Raw genomic sequence first — 20,642 nt, forward strand, 5'->3', positions numbered from 1 at the left:
CCTCCCTCCCGGGGAGTGAATCCCCTTCCTGTAGGGCCGGAAGGACCACAGGCTTGGGAGCGTACACAGCAGAAATTTACTTTCTCTTGGTTTTGGAACCTGGAAGCCTGAGACCAGTGTTGGCAGATCGATTCCTTCCGAGACCTCTCTCCTTGGCTTGCAGACGGTGACTTCTCCCTGTATCCTCACGTGGTCTTCCTCTCTGCATCTGTGTTCTAATCAATCCCCTCATCTTATAACCACGACAGTCAGACTGAATTAAGGCTCACCCTAACGACCTCACATTAACTTAATTACCTTGTTGGAGACCCTGTGTCCAAATGCAGTCATATGATGAGGTAGTGGAGTCAGGGCTTCAAATAGGAATTTGCGGGGACACAGTTCATCCATAACAGGCATATCCAGCCAGAAGTCACACCTGTAATTGCCTAAGGCTTGCCCGCTGCTCTGTTAGGGAAAGAGGCTGTAGAAGTCAGAGGAGTAACACCCTGTGTGTGTGTATATGTGTGCGCTACGTGTGTGCATTGTGCACCTGTGTGTGCATGTGCAGTGTGTGTATGCACACATACAGAAGTTGGATGGGAGCCAGGTAGAGACATTGCCGACCCCTCTGTTCACATCAGAAAGGGGTGAGGAGAGTTGAGAAGTGGGTATCCCAATGTCTTCCTGTTATTTTCTGCCCTCCACTGATTTCCCATTAGACCAACCCACACACATCTACTGAGCATCTTTATTGCACAATGAAAACACACTGGAGCCTGCATCTTACGGTGTCACCCAGCCTTGGGGTCCTTGGTGAAGCCAGTGGCTGGAATTCTAGGAAGAAAGAAACCCCTGAAAGCCAGGACAGGCCGAGGAAACTGCAAGTGGGAAAGGATTTTTTTTTTTCTTGAATCAGCGCCTCATTCTGTCACCCAGCTTGGAGTCCAGTGATGCAATGACAGCTCACTGCAGACTTGACCTTCCTAGGCTCAGGTGAGCCTCCTGTCTCAGCCTCCCGAGTAGCTAGGACTAGAGATACACACTACCATGCCTAACTAATTTTTGTATTTTTGTAGAGACAGGGCCTCGCCATGTTGCTCAGGCTGGTTTAGAACTCTGGGGCTTGGGTAATCCACTTGCCTTGGCCTCTCAAAGTGCTGACATTACAGGCATGAGCTGCCATGCCCAGCTGGGAAAGGATTTGACAAAGTATGGCAGCAGTCTTTGCAGCAGGAAATTCTTCCTCACTGCAATTTGTCATTCATCTGGCTGCTCTGCAGCCGGCCTCAGCTGGAGAAATAATTTGGTTTGCAAGTAACTGCTTAGTATCTGCTTACTCGAGGCCATATTGATTTTGTTGTTCTTTTGGCTGCTGCTTATATTGAACCGCGAAGTCTACTCTTTACCTCCCCGAATGAGTAAAAGGCTCCATTAGTGGCCTGTTACATCACCTGACTGTTTCTCCACTTACTAAGGTTGTCCTGCTATTTAATTTAAAATCTTTCAGCAGTGGTTGAGTGTATCATCATCAGTTCTCCTTAGAGTTGCCATGCCTACAGGGAATAGGGATTATAGAGGTCTTTCTTTAACTAAGCGGCATCTTTTCTTGTCTCTTTGCCTCAGAGAACATTGGTTTGCTTGTTCTTGCTGGGGGAAAAAAAAAAAGAAAAACCTTCTTACTAAGACAGTACATGGATTCATAACATGGTTGAAGTCTATTCACAGAACCTCCATAGGGGAGAGAAAATAGTTTGAACGTCTCAGAGATGGTTGGTTTTTAACAACTATTTGCCAGTAGAATCTCGCCATCTCTGCATACTGCTGGCTGGGATGGACTGGTTGTTGTTTTTTCATCTGTTTTTGCGGTTTTTTGTTTTATTTTTTTTTTTTGAGATAAAATCTTGCTCTGTCTCCCAGGCTGGAGTACGGTGGCATGATCTTGGCTCATTGCAATCTCTGTCTCCCAGGTTCATGTGATTCTCCTGCCTCAGCCGCCCCAGTAGCTGGGACTACAGGTGCCCACCACCATGCCTGGCTAATTTTGGTATTTTTAGTAGAGACAGGGTTTCACCATGTTGGTCAGGCTGGCCTCGAACCCCTGACCTCAGGTGATCCACCTGCTCCAGCCTCCCAGAGTGCTGGGATTACAGGTGTGAGCCATTGTGCCTGGTACCAGCCTGCTTTTTTGTTTTTTTTCTCTACTCCTAGTTTCTGCAAGCAGAGGGATGGTGTAGTTGAATGGGAATGTCAACACTTGGGTTTGCCATTTATTTCTTGTTCTGTCTGTTTTATAATCGGGTTATATTCCTCAGTACTTTGCAACAGTTTCCTTCTTTTACCTTCAGAGGGAAACACAAAATTTGTATCATCATGATGTCTTGGGCTTGGCAGGGAAGCACGAAGTTTCTGTGATATCTGCCTCTTTCTGATTGAGATGGACTTTCAGTGAAGCATAGCGGTCATTTTCCCTTCAGAAGATGGAGGCTTAGTCTGAAAAAAGTAATGGTGGTAACCTGGACACCTTTGTTCTTGGAAATGAAGTCATTCTACCTAGGTTCCCAGTAAATGATAAATTGTACTGTATTAAAATCCTAAGAAAAGCTTTGTGGCCAGGAGCTCATCCTGTCCATCTAGGACTTTACCAGTGACTTCTGAGCTATTGTGGCAACATGCCACTCATAGCCATCCTAGGGACGTTCTAAGTGTTGTTTACTTTTAGTTCCCCATGCTAAAAGAGTTTAATTGAGGGAGAAATGAATTGAGCTTGGAATTTTTAGCCTAATAATAACACATAATTTTGTCTATTTGTGTTGAGCTGTAAATTAAGCTTTGCACAGAATATATATAAAAGAAAACACTTTGGGCTGGGCACAGTGGCTCACACCTATAATCCCAGCACTTCGGAAGGCTGAGACGGGCGGATCACCTGAGATCAGGGATTCAAGACCAGCCTGGCCAACATGGTAAAACACTGTCTCTACTAAAAATACAAAAATTATCTGGGTATGGTGGCGCACGCCTGTAGTCCCAGATACTCAGGAGGCTGAGGTAGGAAAATCACTTGAACCCAGGAGGTGGAGATTGCATTTAGCCAAGATTGTGCCACTGTATTCCAGCCTGGGCGACAGAGCGAGACTCCATCTCAAAATAAATACATAAATAAAATAAAATAAAACAGTTAATGTCAAAGGTACAGAAAACAAGAAGTTTCCTTCCCTGAACACCTTTTTAGGAAAAGCTTGCTAGTCACTGTGTTACTTTCCCACCTGCGTAGTTTCAAGCCAAGTCACAGACAGGTGCTTTAGTTTCAGGTACAGCTACAAAGAACACAGAAGAGAAGCTGACACTTCTGTATTTTTAGGACAAAGGTTTCCTCCTCCAAGGCTGAGAAAGGCCCGGTCCCTCACTCCTCTGATGGATTTATCTGGGGTGCCATCCTCTGGGGAGAAAACCAGTGCCACACACTCACCAAACCAAGAGTGCGTCTCTCGGGTACACAGGATCTGTGTGAAAACATCTGTGCTCTCCTGTCTGGGCCTGTCCAGAACTAGATGAAGTCATTCAGTTTTGTTCAGTTTTAATGATGGCCTGATAAAAACATACAGGTAGGGGTGTGTGTGTGTGTGTGTGTGTGTGTGTGTGTGCACACAGAGTGTAATGGATGTATAATTAACACACACACATTTATATAGGCATTTAATTTTTTTTTTCCTAAGATGGAGTTTTCCTTGTCATCCAGGCTGAGTGCAGTGGTGTGATCTCGGATCACTGCAACCTCTGCCTCCTGGGTCCAGGAGATTCTCCTGCCTCAGCCTCCCAAGTAGCTGGGACTATAGGCATACGTCACCACACCCAGCTAATTTTTGTATTTTTATTAGCGACAGGCTTTCACCATGTTGGCCAGGCTGGTCTCCAACTCCTAACCTCAGGTGATCCACATGCCTTGGCCTCCCAAAGTGTTAGGATTACAGGCATGAGCCACTGTGTCTGGCCTATAGGTGGTTAACTTTGAAGGTCATTTGTGCATATGTAGGGAAAAACTAAATCCTATATATAGGTAAGGTATATAGAACATAGTAAGTCAGTCTTTCCCTCTTCCCTTCTGGAGACCACAGCCAGTTTCTTGTGTATCTTTCTGAGAGACATTTCTAAGCATATTTGCATATCTTTCTTAGTATCTTTTATTTTCATAATTTTGCTTAGATTTTGATATGGTTTGGCTGTGTCCCCACCCAAACCTCTTTTTGAATTATAATAATCCCCACATGTCAAAGGGTGGGGCAGGTGGAGATAATTGAATATGGGGGCAGTGTTCTTCATACTGTTCTCATGGTAGTGAATAAGTCTCAGGAGATCCAACAGTTTTATAAGAGTTTTTTTCCCTTGTTGCTTGGTTCTCATTCTCTCTTGCCTGCCGCCATGTAAGACGTGCCTTTCACTTTCTGCCGTGATTGTGAGGCCTCTCCAGCCACATGAAACTGTGAGTCCATTAAACTTTTTTGCTTTATAAATTACCCAGTCTCGAGTTTTTTTTTTTTTTTTTTTTTTTTGAGACAGAATCTTGCTCTGTTGCCCAGGCTTGCATATAGTGGCAGGATCTCGGCTCACTACAACCTCCACCTTCTGGGTTCAAATGATTCTTCTGCCTCAGGCCTCCCAGATAGCTGGGAGGTATTGTAGGTGCGGGCCACCACGCCCAGATAATACTTGTATTTTTAGTAGAGATGGGGTTTCGCCATGTTGGCCAGGCTGGTCTTGCACTCCTGACCTCAAGTGATCTGCCTGCCTCAGCCCTCCCAAAGTGTTGGGATTACAGGTGTGAGCTACTGTATCCAACCGATTGTGCATTTTCAAATTTGAATAAAAGAAACCATTTATATCCCAGTCAGCCATAAAAGAGAATGCCTGTTTCCCCACGCTCTCTCACCAACAAATCATGTTATCAACACTTTTTTTTTTTCAAACAGAGCCTTGTTCTCTTGCCCAGGCTGGAGTGCAGTGGCACAATCTTGGCTCACTGCAACCTCTGCCTCCTGGATTCAAGTGATCCTCCAGCCTCAGACTCTCAAATAGCTGGGACTACAGGCACCTGCCACCAGGCCTGGCTAGTTTTTGTATTTTTAGCAGAGACGGGGTTTCACCATGTTGGCCAAGCTGGTCTTGAACTCTTGACCTCAAATGATCTGCCCACCTCAGCCTCCCAAAGTGCTGGGATTACAGGCATGAGCCACTGTGCCCAGCCAATCAATACTTTTTTATTGTTGCCAGTTTGATGGATATCACATCAAGAAAAACGTGGCCAAGCTGACTCACTGCTTAAGGGATTGGACCTGAAGTCATAATCTTGTATCTCAACATAGAAATTCATGGAGCTAACTGCAGCTCCCTCCTCTACCCCTGATAGAGTTCACCCTGTATCTGCTGTTGGTGCTGACCAGGAAACAGTGTAGTCTTTCCCGTTCACAGCTGAAAACACCAGCTCTGGAGTCAGGCTGGGTTATCCCAGATGAGATTTGAGTTTAGGAAGGGTAGATTTGATCATAAAAATATAGGAACAGGCTGGGCATGATGGCTCACACCTGGCCTGTAATCCCAGCACTTTGAGAGGGTGAGGTGGGCAGATCACTTGAGGTCAGGAGTTCAAGACCAGCCTGGCCAACATGGTGAAACCCTGCCTCTACTAAAAGTACAAAAATTAGCTGGGCATGGTGGCAGGTGCCTGTAATTCCAGCTACTTGGGAGGCTGAGGCAAGAAAATCTCCTGAACCCAGGAGGTGGAGGTTATAGCAAGCCAAGATTCACGCCACTGCACTCCAGCCTGGGCAATGGAGCGAGACTCTATCTCAAAAAGTAATAATAATAATAATATATGCGTGCGTGTGTGTCTGTGTGTATTTAAGCAAAAATATTGCATGCAATATAGTTATACTAAAAAATGATTCTGATAGGATTCTTATAAAATCAGATGAGATAATCTGTGTAGAGTGCTTAGCCAGGGGTCTGGTACATAGTTGGTGCTTCAGAAACCCAAATTTTTTCTATTCCTCTGATTTGTATACTCTTTACTGCCCCACTTTCAAAAGGCACTCTGGTCTTTTTACCTCTCCACCCTCACCCATTCCCTTTGGTTAGGAAAGCACCCTTCCCCTCCTTCTTTCCCCCTCTTCAGCAGGCCCTAGTTCCACCTAAGCCCGGTGATGTGTGGTGGAAATGTTGCTTCCTCTGGGAAAGCTCTGAGTTGCCTCCCAGCAGGGTTGGTTACCCCCACCCCAAACTTCCACGGCACCCAGTGCTTCCATGACATGACTTCATAACTCATGCAGCACCACAAGGTCGTTGCCTATCCCCATGTTTGGGCCCTTCCCTAGAGCTTGGGTCATTGAGAACAAGGATACTGTCTCACTCATGCTGGTCTGGTCATGACCTCGCACATAGTGGGTAGCAGGGGTGCATTGAATAAATGCCTAACTGAAGACAAATAACTTTTGTGCTTCTAGCCCTGTAACGACTAAGACTGCTTAGATTTTGCCTCTGGCTTTGAAAGAACAGTGTCTATATGTGGAATTTAACTGTAAAACTCCTATTGACTTTTCATTAGGTCGCGTATTTAAAATCCCAAATGGGACTGAAGATTTAGGGGCACAGCCACCAACACCTGAGTTCAGAGTGTAAAATGGAATCTTAAAGTGAAAAAAGGCGATCATTCTAAATAAGCCTTGTTCATGTATCTGACACCCCAGAATCTCTAAATAGAAATGAATTATGCTCTTTCCTTCCACCGAAGGGACTTGGCAGTAGTGAATCCCTAGATATCACATTGTCCATCGTCAGCCTTGAGCAATGCCTTGTGTGTGCCAAGTGCCCAGAAGCAATTCATTAAACTGAGTATTCTTCTGATGATGTATGTACACACCTTATAGCAGCACCAGCGTTAGCTCTAAAGAAGGTAGACACAGGAGAAATGATCACCTGGGAGGAAAAATAATTTATGGAAGACCTTGGCCAGAAGTAATGAGTTCAGTGACATTCACAATTACATATTTTTCTCTTTCGTGTTTTTCATTCAGGCAGAGTAAAACTCACACATGTGTAGATGATTGTCTTCTTTTCTGTGCACAGTATCACAGTTCTGCTCAGTCCATATTACTTGTTGGCTGAAAACCATAAAATCACCACTTTCCCAGCCCTTCTCCCTCTACTCTCTTCCCTCTAAACCAGGGATGTCCAGTCTTTTGGCTTCCCTGGGTCACTTTAGAAGAATTGTCTTGGGCCACACATAAAACACTGTAATACTAATGATAGCTGATGAACTAAACACATACACACACACACACACACACACACACACACACACACACACACACCCTCATAATGTTTTAAGAAAGTTTACTAACTTGTGTTGGGCTACATTCAGAGCCGACCTGGGCTATGTACGGGCTGCAGGTTGGACAGACTTGTTCAAAACTATTCTATCTGCCTTTGACCAGCGAATCATCACAAAGACAGTCCTCCCGTCTGAGAACATGACTCGCCTCTCAGAACATGTCCGGACTCCCACATCCTCGCCACCTCCCTCGCCTGCCGCCCCCACCACCCAGCACTGTGGTTCCAGAAGGCGCCCATGGTGGCTAACATGCCATTTTCATAAGTCTACATTAGCTTCAGTCTCTGGGTGTAGGCCAGCCCTGCTGGGTCACAGTTCAAGCTTAGAAGAATAGCCAGAATGCTGTAGGTGTGTCTGCAGTGACAGAAACTCCACCAATAGTGGCTTAAACAAAATGGAAGTTAATTTCTCTGTTATGCTGTGGTCTTGTTGCTTGTTGTCAAAGTTGGTATGGAAGGCTCACTGGTTGATAGTGCTAGCATATAATGTGTTACGCTTATAATGTGTTGCTGAAGATCAGATCTTTGGTTTCTTTATATCTATCTATCTATCTATCTATCTATCTATCTATCTATCTATCTTCTCAGACAGATATACAGATACATCTATCTGTCTGAGACAGAGTATTGTTCTCTCACCCAGGTTGGAGTGCAATGGTGCGATCTCGGCTCACTATAACTTCCGCCTCCCAGGTTCAAGCAGTTCTCCTGCTTCAGCCTCCCAAGTAGCTGAAGTTACAGGTGCCCGCCACCACACCTGGCTAATTTTTGGTATTTGTAGTAGAGCGGGGTTTCACCATGTTGGCCAGGTTGGTCTTGAACTCGCGACCTCAGGTGATCCGCCCACCTCAGCCTCCCAAAATGCTGGGATTACAGGGGTGAGCCACCTCCCCTGGCCCAGATGTTTGGTTTAGAAATTACACACTGGTTTTAGTGTGGAGGATCACTAGGGACTAAATTAGAAGCAAAGAGACTTGTAACTCAGAGGCTACTACAGTAGACTAGACAAGAGGCAGTGCTGATCTCAACCAAGGTAGTGTCAGGGGATGGAGGAAGGTGGCCGGAGTCCGCTGTGGCTTAAATGCCACTAACTTCACAGAGCCATGATTGTTTCCTCCAACTGGAATGACCTTCCCTTCTGACCCTTAGAACCAAAATACTTTAAGAATGTCTAGGCTGGGCATAGCGGCTCATGCCTGTAATCCTAGCATTTGGGGAGGCTGAGGCAAAAGGACTGCTTGAGCTCAGGAGTTTCAGAGCAGCCTGGGCAATGTAACAAGACTCTGCCTCTACAAAAAAATTTAAAAATTAGATGAGTGTGGTGGCATGTTCCTGTAGTCTCAGCTACTCAGGCGGCTGAGGGGAGAGAATGGCTTGAGTCTGGCAGTTTGAAGCTATAGTGATCCTTGTTTGTGCCACTGTACTCCAGCCTGGGCCACAAAGCAAGACTGTCTCAAAAAAAAAAAAAAAAAAAAAAGTAAAGTAGCACTCACTTATCACTTGCCTTCTCATATTAATTGATTCTGGAAGATAGCTTACCTTTCCTAAAAAGCTGTAAGCTGCTTCTTTTTTTTTTTTTTTTTTAGATAGAGTCTCATAGAGTCTTACTCTCTTGCCCAGGCTGGAGTACAGTGGCATGATCTTGGCTCACTGCAGCCACCACCTCCCCAGTTCAAGCAATTCTCCTGCTTCGGCCTCCTGAGTAGCTGGGATTATAGGTGTGTGCAACCATGCCTGGCTAATTTTTGTACTTTTAATAGAGATGGGGTTTCACCATGTTGGCCAGGCTGGTCTCAAACTCCTGACCTCAAGTGATTTGCCCACCTCAGCCTCCCGCAGTGCTGAGATTACAGACATGAGCCTCCACACCCAGCCCAAAGATATAAGCTTCTTAAGTGTTGGACCTTGATGTTATTTCTCCTTGATTACACAGTTACCACAAGCTGATCCTAAATTTCATATGAAAATTCTGAGGACCTGAACAACCTTGAAAAGGAATAATGAAGTTGGAAAACTCACAGTTTCTGATTTCAAATTTACTGGAAGTTGCAGTCATCAAAACACTATGGTACTGGCATGAAGATAAACATAAAGATTAGTGGATTAGAATTGACAGCCCAGAAATCCTCACATTTAGGGTCAGTGGATTTTTGACAAGGATGCCAAGACAATTCAATGGGGAAAGGGTAGTCTTTGCAACAAATGGTGCAGGGACAGCTGGATATCCACATGCAAAAGTGTGAATTTGGACCCCGACCTCACACCATATATAAAAATGAATTCAAAATGGATCAAAGCCCAAAGAAGACCTAAAACTAGAAAACTCTTAGAAGAAAGTATAGGCAGAAATCTGTGTGATCTTCTATTAGAAAGTGATTTCTTAGAAATAACATAAAAGCACAGGTGACAAACGAGAAAACAGATAAATTGTACTTTATGAAACTTGAATACCTTTGTACCTCAAAGGACATTATCAAAGAAGTGAAAAGACAACCCACCAAATGGGAGAGAATACTTGCAAATCCTGTATCTGATAAAGGTCTAGTATTCATAATATATAAAAAAAACTCTTACAATTAAATATTAATAATGAAAAGACAAATAACCCAGTTGAAAAATGGGCAAAGGATCTGAATAGACATTTCTCCAAAGAAGATATAAAAATTGCCAGTAAGCACAAGAACAGATGTTTAGCATCATTAGTCATTATGTAAATGCAAATGGAAACCACAATGAAATTTTACCTCACAGCTACTAAGATGGCTACAATTAAAAAGGTGAAAAATAACAAGTATTGATGAGGATATGGAAAGATTGGGAGCCTCATACATGGCTGGTAAGAATATAAGATGGTGCTTTGGAAGACAGTCTGCTAGTTTCTTAAATGGGTAAGCACATACAGTTACTGTGTAACTCAGAATTTCACTCCTAGGTATACATTCAAAAGGGATGAAAGATATCCACACAAAAACTTACATCTGGATTTTCATAGCAGCATAATCCATAATAGCCAAGAAGTAGCAACAGCCCAAATGCCCATCAGCAGATAAATGGATAAACAAAATATGATGATATATTCTTACAATAGAATAGTATTCAGCAATTAAAGAATGAAGCACTAATACAGGCTACAAAATAGACGAACCTTAAATACCATGCAAAGTGAAAGATCAGTAACAAAAGACTACATATTATATGATTCTATTTCTATGAAATGCCTGGAGGGAGAAATCTATAAGGTAGATTAGTGATTGCTTAGAATTAGGGCAGTGGGAGTGGGGGCAATGGCGAGGGGCTGCTAATGGATGAAAGCTCATTTTGGAGTGATGACAATGCCCCACAATTGATTTTCGTGACAGTCCACAACTCTGAATATAATCAAAACCACTGAATTACATACCTTCAGAAGATGAATTGTATTGTTTGTATATTTATATCTTAAGTTGTTATTAGTGGAGGGGAGATTATGAAAACGTCTAATTTTTAGGCTCCTTGGGGGAGCAATAGTGGAAAAAAAAGTTGAGAAACACATCATATTTTTAGTAAGATTGGAGATAAGAAACTACATTTATGGTCAGGCGTGGTGGCTCACACCTGTAATCCCAGCACTTTGGGAGGCCAAGGCAGGCAGATCACCTAAGGTCAGGAGTTCAAGTGTAGCCAATATAACAAAACCCCATCTCTATTAAAACAAAATTTGTCTGGGTGTGGTGGCACATGCCTGTAATCCCAGCTACTTGGGAGGTTGAGGCAAGAGAATCCCTTGAACCCAGGAGGCAGAGGTTGCAGCAAGCCGAGATTGCACCACTGCACTCCAGCCTGGGTGACAGAGCAAGACTCCATCTCAAAAAAAAAAAAGTAAAAAAAGAGACTAGATTTACAAGACCAGGACAACCACTTTCTCCTTTGGTGCTGTTTCATTCAGATATCAAAATAATAGCAGAGACATAGTGTTGTCTCTAATACTCACTCGGTGTTGACTTTTGAAGTCATCTGCTCTAGAAGAAAACTCTTTATGAGAATGTAATTATTCAGAAAGAACACAATTTGTCCTGAGTGCAATTTTGCTATACATTTTTTTAAATTGAATTTACCCACCGCGATTATTTTTTTAGGAATTCATTTAGAAGTACATTTCTTATACTCTCTCTTTTCCCCATTTTCTCTCTTACTGAGAGTTAAGAACAGTACTTATGCAACTCGCCTTGTCGTTTGTTTTGTATTTGTTCCCATTATAATTAAATGTATACTTGTTTACCTAACAAGATCTAATTTTTGTGCATTTGTGATTTTTTAATGTCTTGATTATTTTTATATAATGAAAGTAACTTATGCTCATAAAAAATGTCATTTTTGCAGGAAACTGAAATGTTTTCTGTCCTTCGCTTCCCCACAGACAGCTACTATTAACAGTTTTGCCATGATTTTCTAGATATTTTTGTCTCTGAACATACCAACTCATTGATTTATTTATAACAAAATTGTGTCATACATACTAGCTCTTGTAACTTCCTGTTTTCACTTACATCCCCCACTGCTCGCCAAGCCTTGCTCCCCAAACCTTAACAATGCCCCTTGTATGTATATCCATGACCACTAAATCCAGATCTCCTTCATTCTTTGCGATGCCTGTTCATTACTCTATACATATTATCCATTCCTTATTAATGAACATTTAAGCCAACTCAAATTTTTATATCTTCTCAATAATTGCTACAATGAATAGTTATCTTTTGCACACTTGAGTATGTGCCTGTAGGATAAATGCTGATGAATGGAATTGCTGGCTCCCTCCATATCATGAGGTTATTAAAGTTTGAATGGGTATTTCCAGTTGCCCCTTGAAAGGAGTTCTGATTGCCCCCTGAAAGGAGTTTTAATTACTGAGCTATGATCTTAACCATATACTTGATGCCGTGACTTGACTATTCTGTTTCCAACCTGCCGGTAGGGAAGAAGCCCCACTAACTCTGTTTCCAGAGACCATGTAGGGCTGGCTCTGGGAATTCTTGTCCTTGGCATGCTTCCTGCTCTGTGCAAGGGCCTAAGCACCATCTCATACATGTGTCCCTCTGTCTTCAAGACAGGTGTGGACTCCAGTCACCACAGCAGATGAGTTGTCAGGTAAACATGAGCTCTGGGCTAAGATGTCAACATGCAGACATGTGCTGTTCATCCCTGCATTTCTCGGGGACAGCAGCAGTGGCATTGGGGGCTAAGCTCCCTGAGAATGAGGGAAACGCAAGGGAGATCTCAGAAAACCCGAGACCCGCCTCCCTCCTCCCTTATCACTTCCCTGGGTAGGGGAGTGTTGGAAAGAGGGGAAAGGAAGGTATGCACATACTACATACTGGGCCCTTTAAATATGCGATCTCATTCATCTCACAGAATTTCCATAAAAGGAGATAAGGTGTTTATTTAGGGGATAGAAGACAGGTTCAGAGGGTAATGTGCACAGAGGACACCCCTAGTAAAAAGCAACCTCAGGTCCTCTGAATCTAGAGCCCACCTATGAATCTCCTTGAAAAGCCAACGGGCACCATCATGGGGGTATCTATTAGAATTATGGTGAATGTGGCTGCTTCCAGCCCCACCCTCCACTGAACTCCAGACTCAGATCCAGCTGCCCTCTGAACAGCCCAGCATGGAGGGATCATGAGTATATTGATAACTTTGGCAGTTTCTTCTCTTTTCATTTAGCATGGCAGATTGTACGTAGTTTTACGTGTACTATACTACCTTAATCATTTTGAGTGTACCATTCAGTGCCATGAAGTGTATTCTTATTTGTTGTGCAACCATCATCACCATCTGTCTCCATGGCTCTTTTTATCTTGCAAAATGGAAACTCTATACCCATTAAACAATAACTCGCCATCCTTCCCTCCTGAAAGCCCTGGCAACCAGCATTCTACTTTGTGCCTCTATGAATTTGACCACTTTAAGTGCCTCGTGTAAGTGACATCACACAGTATTTGCCTTTTCTGCATGACTTATTTCACTTAGCATGTATCCTAAAGGTTTGTCCATGTTGTAGCATGTGTCGGAATTCCCTTCTTTTTTATGGTTGAATAATATTCCATTGTATGGATATACCACAGTTTGCTTATCCATTCATCTGTCAGTGGGATTTGGGTTGCTTCCCTGTTTAAGCTATTGTGAATAATGCTACTGTTAACATAGGTGTGTGTCCAAATGTCTCTTTGAGACCCTGCTTTCAGTTATTTTGGGAACATACGCAGATAGAGAATTATTGGATTATATGGTAATTCTATGTTTAATTTTTGGGGGAACCACCATGTTGTTTTCCACAGTGGCTACACCATTTTTCATTCCCATCAACAGTGGATGAGGTTTCCTACTTCTCCACATCCTCACCAATACCTGTTATTTTCTGTCTCTTTGATACTGGCTGTCCTCATGGGTATGAGGTGGTGCCTCATTGTGGTTTTGATTTGCATTTCTCCAATGGCTAGTGATGTTGGGCACCTTTTTAATGTCCTTAGTGCCCATTTGTATATCCTCTTTGGAGAAATGTATATTCAATCCTTTGCCCACTTTTGAGTTGGGTTGTTTTAGTGGTTGTTGAATTTTAGGAGTTCTCCATGTACTCTGATATTAATTCCCTATCAGATATTTAATTTGAGAATATTTTCTCCCATTGTGTGGTTTGCATTTTTTTCTCTGTTGATAGTGTCTTTTGATGCGCAAAGTTTTAAATTTTCATGAGGTCCAATTTGTCTCTTTTCCCCTTTTTTTGCCTGTAACAATACATCAGATTTTATATTCAGAATGCGCTTTTGATTTCTACCTGTAACCTGTTTCTATCCTAGTCTTTTCCCTGTAAGTAAACAACATGACCAGTCTTCCAGTTGCTCAGATGTTTGGGAATTAATTTTGAGTCCTTCCTGTAACCAGTACAATGAGGATTTTTGTCAGTTCTACCTCCTAAATATCTCTTAAAGCCTTCTTATTAAATCTCTAATTTTTTTTGTTAGGACATAGAAATGCTATTGATTTTTATATATTTACTTTGCATCCAAGCTAATTTCTCTTATTAGTGCTAGGAGTCTTTGATGTTTTGTTTTGTTTTATTTTTATTTTTGTAGATTATTTGGGATTTTACTATGGAGATAGTCATGTCTTCTGAGAATAGACTGTTTGATTTCTTTCTAATCTGTATGCCCTTCCTTCCTTCCCTTCGCTTCCTTCCTTTCTTCCTGCCTATTACACAGACTAGAATTTCTAGTATGATGTTCAGTGAGAGTGTGAGAGCAGACCTCCTGTTCCTGATGTTAGGGAGAAGGCAGTCAGTCTTTCACCAATAAGTATGATCATAGCTATACTTGTTTATGGATGTACTTTATCCAATTAAGGTTGTTTATTTCTTTTCCTAATTCACAAAGAGATTTTATCAGACTCTGTATTTTAAGGCTATTTGGAAAACAACCAAGATACTAATGTCTGCCTTAATGAATATTGACAAAAATAAATCGTATGTCTCAGGGTACCACTGATGTCAGAATTTTGTAATTATCATTATAATGCTTTTTAATGTCCTTGAGTGTACCATTAAATTAAAATAAAACTAGGACCTCCAATAAAACTAGGAGCTTTCCACACCACTTTCCACTTCACAGCTTTCCACACCGCTCCTGCCATTCCTACCCAAGGCTTCTCTTCATGGGGGTCGGATGTGTGCTGACGTTGGGGTTCCTGTACTCTTGGCACCCACTTCTTGGCAGATACCTATCATCCACTTTGGAGACCCACCCAGAACAATCCTTCTCTGTCCCTCTTCTAAGTCATTTCTTGACATTTTTCAGAATCTTTCCCCTTGTTTCCCTACCTTTCTTCCTATCCTTTATATAAATTCTTTTTGTGAACACAGAACCCTGCTTGAGACAAGAACTCATTGAAGCTCTGTGTCCATGGGAAGGTTTCTGTTTTTTCTGTTCATGATGCTGGTGAGGTTGGCTTTTGGCTTTGGGTTCTCATATACGATGGGACTGTTGCCCAGGCTAGAGTGCAGTGGCGCGATCTTGGCTTACTGAAACTTCTGCCTCCTGGGTCCAAGCATTTTTCCTGCCTCAGCCTCATGAGTAGCTGGGATTACAGGTACATGCCACCACGCCCCGCTAATTTTTGTATTTTTAGTAGAGGTAGGGGTTTTGCCATGTTAGCCAGGCTGGTCTTGAACTCCTGACCTCAAGTGATCTGCCCGCCTCAGCCTTCCAAAGTGCTGGGATTATAGGCGTGAGTCACTACGTCTGGCCATAATGGGACTGTTTTTTAGTAAGCTCTGCTAAGTTGTGCTATGATCTTTCTTAATACTAAGTTGTTGTTAATATTGTAACCCTACAGAGATTCTGATATATGCAAATGAGAGCTTGTTAAAGATCATGCAAATGTTTGCATTAAATTTGGCTTTTTGTAATCTAGGATTTACTCTTTTATTTCTAAATTTTGAACTAAAAACTATTTCTGTCCCTGGGGAAGATTTTCATTCCTTCCCAAACAATTTACTGGTTGTTATGCACACACAGTGGGTCACTGACAAAAATGGGAGAATTCATTACACTTAGTGGGGTAGGATGTGGAAAGCAGACAGCTGACAGCTTTGCATTCTTGTTTGTACCAGACTCCAGACATCATTATCTTAGTATGAATTCTTACAGCCATTTCCAAGGTATGAGAATTATCATCCCCATTTCATACACAATGAAACCAAGACTCAGAGGAACCAAGGGATGTACCCAAGCCATGCAGCTTGTAAGGGGCAGGAGACCAACCCCAGGGCACACTCACTCCACCTCAGCTCTCGGGACTCCATGCAAGAGGTGTAGAAAGTGTTAGAAAAGCTACTCAAGAAAGAGGCTCATCTATTTTCTTTTTTTTTAACAATAAATAAATAAATACTTTTTTTGAGACAGAATCTCTCTCTCTTGCCCAGGCTGGAGTGCAGTGGCACGATCTCAGCTCACTGCAGCCTCCGCCTCCCAGGTTAAAGTGATTCTCCTGCTTCATCCTCCCAAGTAGCTGGATAACAGACATGTGCCGCCACACCCGGCTGATTTTTCTACTTTTTGTAGAGATGGGGTTTCACCATTTTGGCCAGGCTGGTCTTGAACTCTTGACCTCAAGTGATTGATCCACCTCGGCCTCCCAAAGTGCTGGGATTACAGGCATGAATCACTATGCCCAACCACCAGGCTCATCTTTGCTGGAGGAAATTCAGGGAAAATGAGCTGGATGTTGTTGTTGTTTTTTTTTTTAACAGATTATTGGGAGATATTGATGGTTTCCCTAAAAGCAGCATCCCTCTTTGTTTAGAAGCAAACTTCACGCTACTGTGTGTAATTCCCAGCTCTTCCTTCTTGGTTGCTTCCTAGATGACGTTTCCTTCCCAAGTAAGCCTTCCTTTTGAACTGCTCCTTCTTAACTTTTCTGCTTATGGTCATTAAGTCTTTGGACATTTTCCATACCTACCTCAGTTAGTATGCAAAGGGCTATGACTAATACCCTTGAAAATCAAGAACAGGAGATGCTCTGCACCCCAGTGTATTATGAAGCCCTCATCCTGTGCCTTGGGGCAGCCAAGAGAAGTCACCCAGAGAGCAAGGACCTTAGTTTGTGACCAGGTCAGTGTAGACAGTACCCTGAGCTAGGCCACCAAGTTCAAATCCCCTTTACTCCACTGGGTGTCAGAGGAAGCGAGTGGGTGCACACACAGCTCTGCAATCAGTGCGTGGCCTGTAGGAAGTGCTAGGAAGTATTGTCAGTGATTAAATATCCCAAAATCCCCAAGTTAGTGTGAACAGAAAGAAGAAGAAGTGAGAGGGGCACCTTAGAGGTCTTTAAGAAAACCCGGTGAGGAAAGTGGTGATGAATCAGCCTTGGGCCACAAGGGTCTCTTTGAGAGAGTTTGCTGTGTTCGAAGCCACAAAGGACTTGTCTTTCCTTAACTAGTATGGGAGAAGAACCAACCAGTGGAGTCTGAGAGAGGATCATATATAAGTCAACACAGATGCCTGCAGTCCCAGTTCGGCTAAAGAAGCAATGTCAATCAATGGCACCTTCGATGTGGACAGTGGGTGAATGAACCCCCAGCACCACCGAGAGAGAGGCTTCCTGGTCCATGGTACAGGCAGAACCTGCTTCTCCCCAAGGCTCCCTGCATTGGGCTTCAGGCCATGCAGCCACCTCCCATCTCTGGGACCAGTGGAATGGGCCCGGGAAAGACTGACTGATGGCTGCAGCAGGAGCTGGGGTCCGAAGTCCAGCCTGCTCAGCCTCTGGTAGAAGTATGTCCTGCCTGCTCCAGGGACTGAGAGTCCTCGTTTCCAGGGTGCTGGGGTTTGTCTGCAGTCCATGCTGGCCTCATGGCTGGTCTGAGCTGGTCCGAGCTGGTCCAAGCTCGTCCAGGGGCTCCCAGTCCAAACATTCATTCCAGCCACCTGGCTGGCTTCCTTAATCTTTAAGCCCTAGATATACGGGGCTAAAACCTTTGCATTCTTCTTTTTTTTTCAATGAAAATTATACATAAACTTGGGAAAAGGAAGGAAAGGAGGGAAGGAAGGGAGAGAGGCAAGGAAAGATCTGGCTTAATTTTCTTTTTTATGAAGACAGGATCTCACGATAGTGCCCAGGTTTGTCTTGGAACTCTTGGGCTCAAGTGATCCCTCCCACCTCAGCCTCCCAAAGTGCTAGGATTATAGGGATGAGCCACTGCACCCAGCCCACTAATATTTAATCTCAGGATTGACTTCACACCATCAACTCAGCAACATGAGGCAGGGGGCCGTGTAGACATTGAATCACTAAGGTGTCCTGAAGAAGGATGGGCAGAGGCTCCCACTGGACTTGTTGAGTTGGTTTTAGCACATGACTGCATTTTGCAATTTCCCTGTGCCAGATCGAGTGAATTTCTAAATTATTCTCTCTTAATTTTATGATAGTAAGTATTTAAGTTAGTTATTAAGTTAGTAAGCCTCTGGCTGTCTCAGGACATGACCCTCGCTCTTCCAGGGAAACCGTGGCGGAAGGAGCAGACGGAGGACCTGCAGCGAGTGCTCAGGACCGTGGACAGGGCCATCCCACTGGTCCTTGTCAGTGGCAACCACGACATTGGCAACGTCCCCACGGCTGAGACTGTCGAGGAGTTCTGCCAGACTTGGGGAGATGACTACTTTAGCTTCTGGGTCGGAGGTGTGCTGTTCCTGGTCCTCAACTCCCAGTTTTACGAGAACCCCTCTAAATGCCCCGGCCTGAAGCAGGCACAGGACCAGTGGCTGGATGAGCAGCTGAGCATCGCGAGGCAGCGGAACTGCCAGCACGCCATCGTCTTCCAGCACATCCCACTGTTCCTGGAGAGCATCGACGAGGATGACGACTACTACTTCAACCTCAGCAAGCCCGCTCGGAAGAGGTTGGCAGACAAGTTCATCCACGCAGGTAGAGGCCCTGGGCCACGAGTTTCAGGGAGGAAGGGCAAGTCTAGAGACGGCATTTCCAGATCCTTCTCCCATCCCTATGCAATGTGGCAAAAAGGGGGAGAGGACTAGGCCGGGGGTTCTGAGCCCAGCTCTTGGACTCGCAGGCCGCACGCCTGGCTACCTGATATTCCTGTATCTGGATTTCCTTGTCTGTAAAACAGGAATAGTAGTAGTAGCTTTCTTGCAGGATGGCTTTGAGGATTAAATGAGAAAGGCCTGCAAGACATGGAGAGCAGCCCCTAGCCTAAGTACTGAATGTGTGCCATAGCTGCTCGCACAGTTGAAGATCAGGGTTCTGGAGGTGGCGGGAGGGGTTTAGTGGGGAAGGAGACTGGGTGGTGCAGATGGGTGTGAATGTGGCTTGCACGTGCCTTGGAAGAAGGCAAGATGCCAGGGACATCTTTTCTTACTTCTCTGGGATGCAGGCCCTTGCTCAAGGGCAGACGATCTTTAAGAGCCAAGCTTCCCACCTGTCTTGATCAGCTGTGACCCAGGAAATCCTGAGATATGGCTTTAGTGTACAGTTCCTGGGCCCTCACCAGTTTTCCTCTGGCAAGGTGGATTAAGTTCTTCAGAATCAGGAGAGAGTAATGGATTTAGTCCCATCTTTTGCCTCCAGTCATACATGTGACACACGTGTGTGCACACAGAATGAAGACACTCCATTTCCGAAGGTCACACCTCAGCTTCTGATGGCACTCTAAGGCACTAGCCCACCCACCTCCTTTATCTTTGTGGCAGCAGCTACCATGGGCCTTTTAAGGGAAACATTGTGTTCTAGGCGGACTCCCTGGGTTACCAGTAACTTGACAGATTCCGATTTTGACAACTGTTCTGATTCTTCTCTTTATCATCATCCTTCCTTTCAGATCTTTCCAGGGCTTACTTCCTTTTTTTTGAGACAAAGTCTTGCTCTTTTGCCCAGGCTGGAGCACAGTGGCGCCATCTCGGCTCCACCTCTGCCTCCTGGATTCAAGCGATTCTCCCAAGCCGCCCGAGTAGCTGGGATTATAGGCCTGTGCCACCACGCCTGGCTAATTTTTGTGTTTTCAGTAGAGATGGGGTTTCACCATCTTGGCCAGGTGTTCAGTCGCTTGAGTTCCAACTCCTGACCTCAAGTGGTCCACCCGCCTTGGCCTCCAGAAGTGCTGGGATTACAGGCGTGAGTCGCCATACGCAGCCACCAGGGCTTACTTTCACCAAACACTTCAAGAGTTTAAATATATTTATTGTTTGTTATGGGTTAGTGGGAGACAGGTGGCCTGATCCAGTAGCAAATATTCATTAAAAAAGAAACGTTCTGATACTCTTCTTTTTGTCTTTGAGTATTACGTATGTTTGCATTTACTTGTGAAAAGTACAAAAGATCCTTCTGTATTTTCTTCTTTTTGGGGGGTTGAGGCGGGGGTGGAGGCAGAGTTTCACTGTTCCTGACGCTGGAGTGCAGTACTACAATCTTGGCTCACTACAACCTCTGCTTCCTGGGTTCAGGTGATTCTCATGCCTCAGGCTCCTGAGTAGCTGGGATTATAGGTGCTGACCACCATGCCCAGCTAATTTTGTATTTTTATTAGACACGGGGTTCCACCACACTGGCCAGGCTGGTGTCAAGTTCCTGACCTCAAGTGATTCACCCTCCTTGGCCTCCCAAAGTGCTGGGATTACAGGCATGAGCCACCGCAACTGACCGACCCTTCTGTATTTTCCAGACATTTGGGGAAAATCTCACATAATTGGAGACGTTTTGCAGCTGTTCTGTGGAGATAAAGTTAGAAAACTTCT

The 20,642-nt window shown here is 44.0% G+C and overlaps 1 protein-coding gene across 2 annotated transcripts in view; it reads left to right on the top strand.

Annotated features, from left to right (window-relative positions):
- CPPED1 (calcineurin like phosphoesterase domain containing 1) overlaps positions 1 to 20,642 on the top strand; it is a 142,723-nt gene that overhangs the window by 80,755 nt on the left and 41,326 nt on the right. The window contains exon 3 of one of the 2 annotated variants that reach the window (XM_012453212.3): positions 18,394 to 18,819. The exons of the other annotated variant lie outside the window; for it this stretch is intronic. Coding sequence (XP_012308635.1) covers positions 18,394 to 18,819 — 426 coding nt within the window. The remainder of the gene's footprint in view (positions 1 to 18,393; positions 18,820 to 20,642) is intronic. 2 annotated transcript variants of the gene reach the window in all.

The sequence above is a fragment of the Aotus nancymaae genome, unplaced genomic scaffold (genome assembly GCF_030222135.1).
Source record: "Aotus nancymaae isolate 86718 unplaced genomic scaffold, 86718_ANA_hifiasm-v0.15.2.pri h1tg000049l, whole genome shotgun sequence".
Classification (NCBI taxonomy): domain Eukaryota; kingdom Metazoa; phylum Chordata; class Mammalia; order Primates; family Aotidae; genus Aotus; species Aotus nancymaae.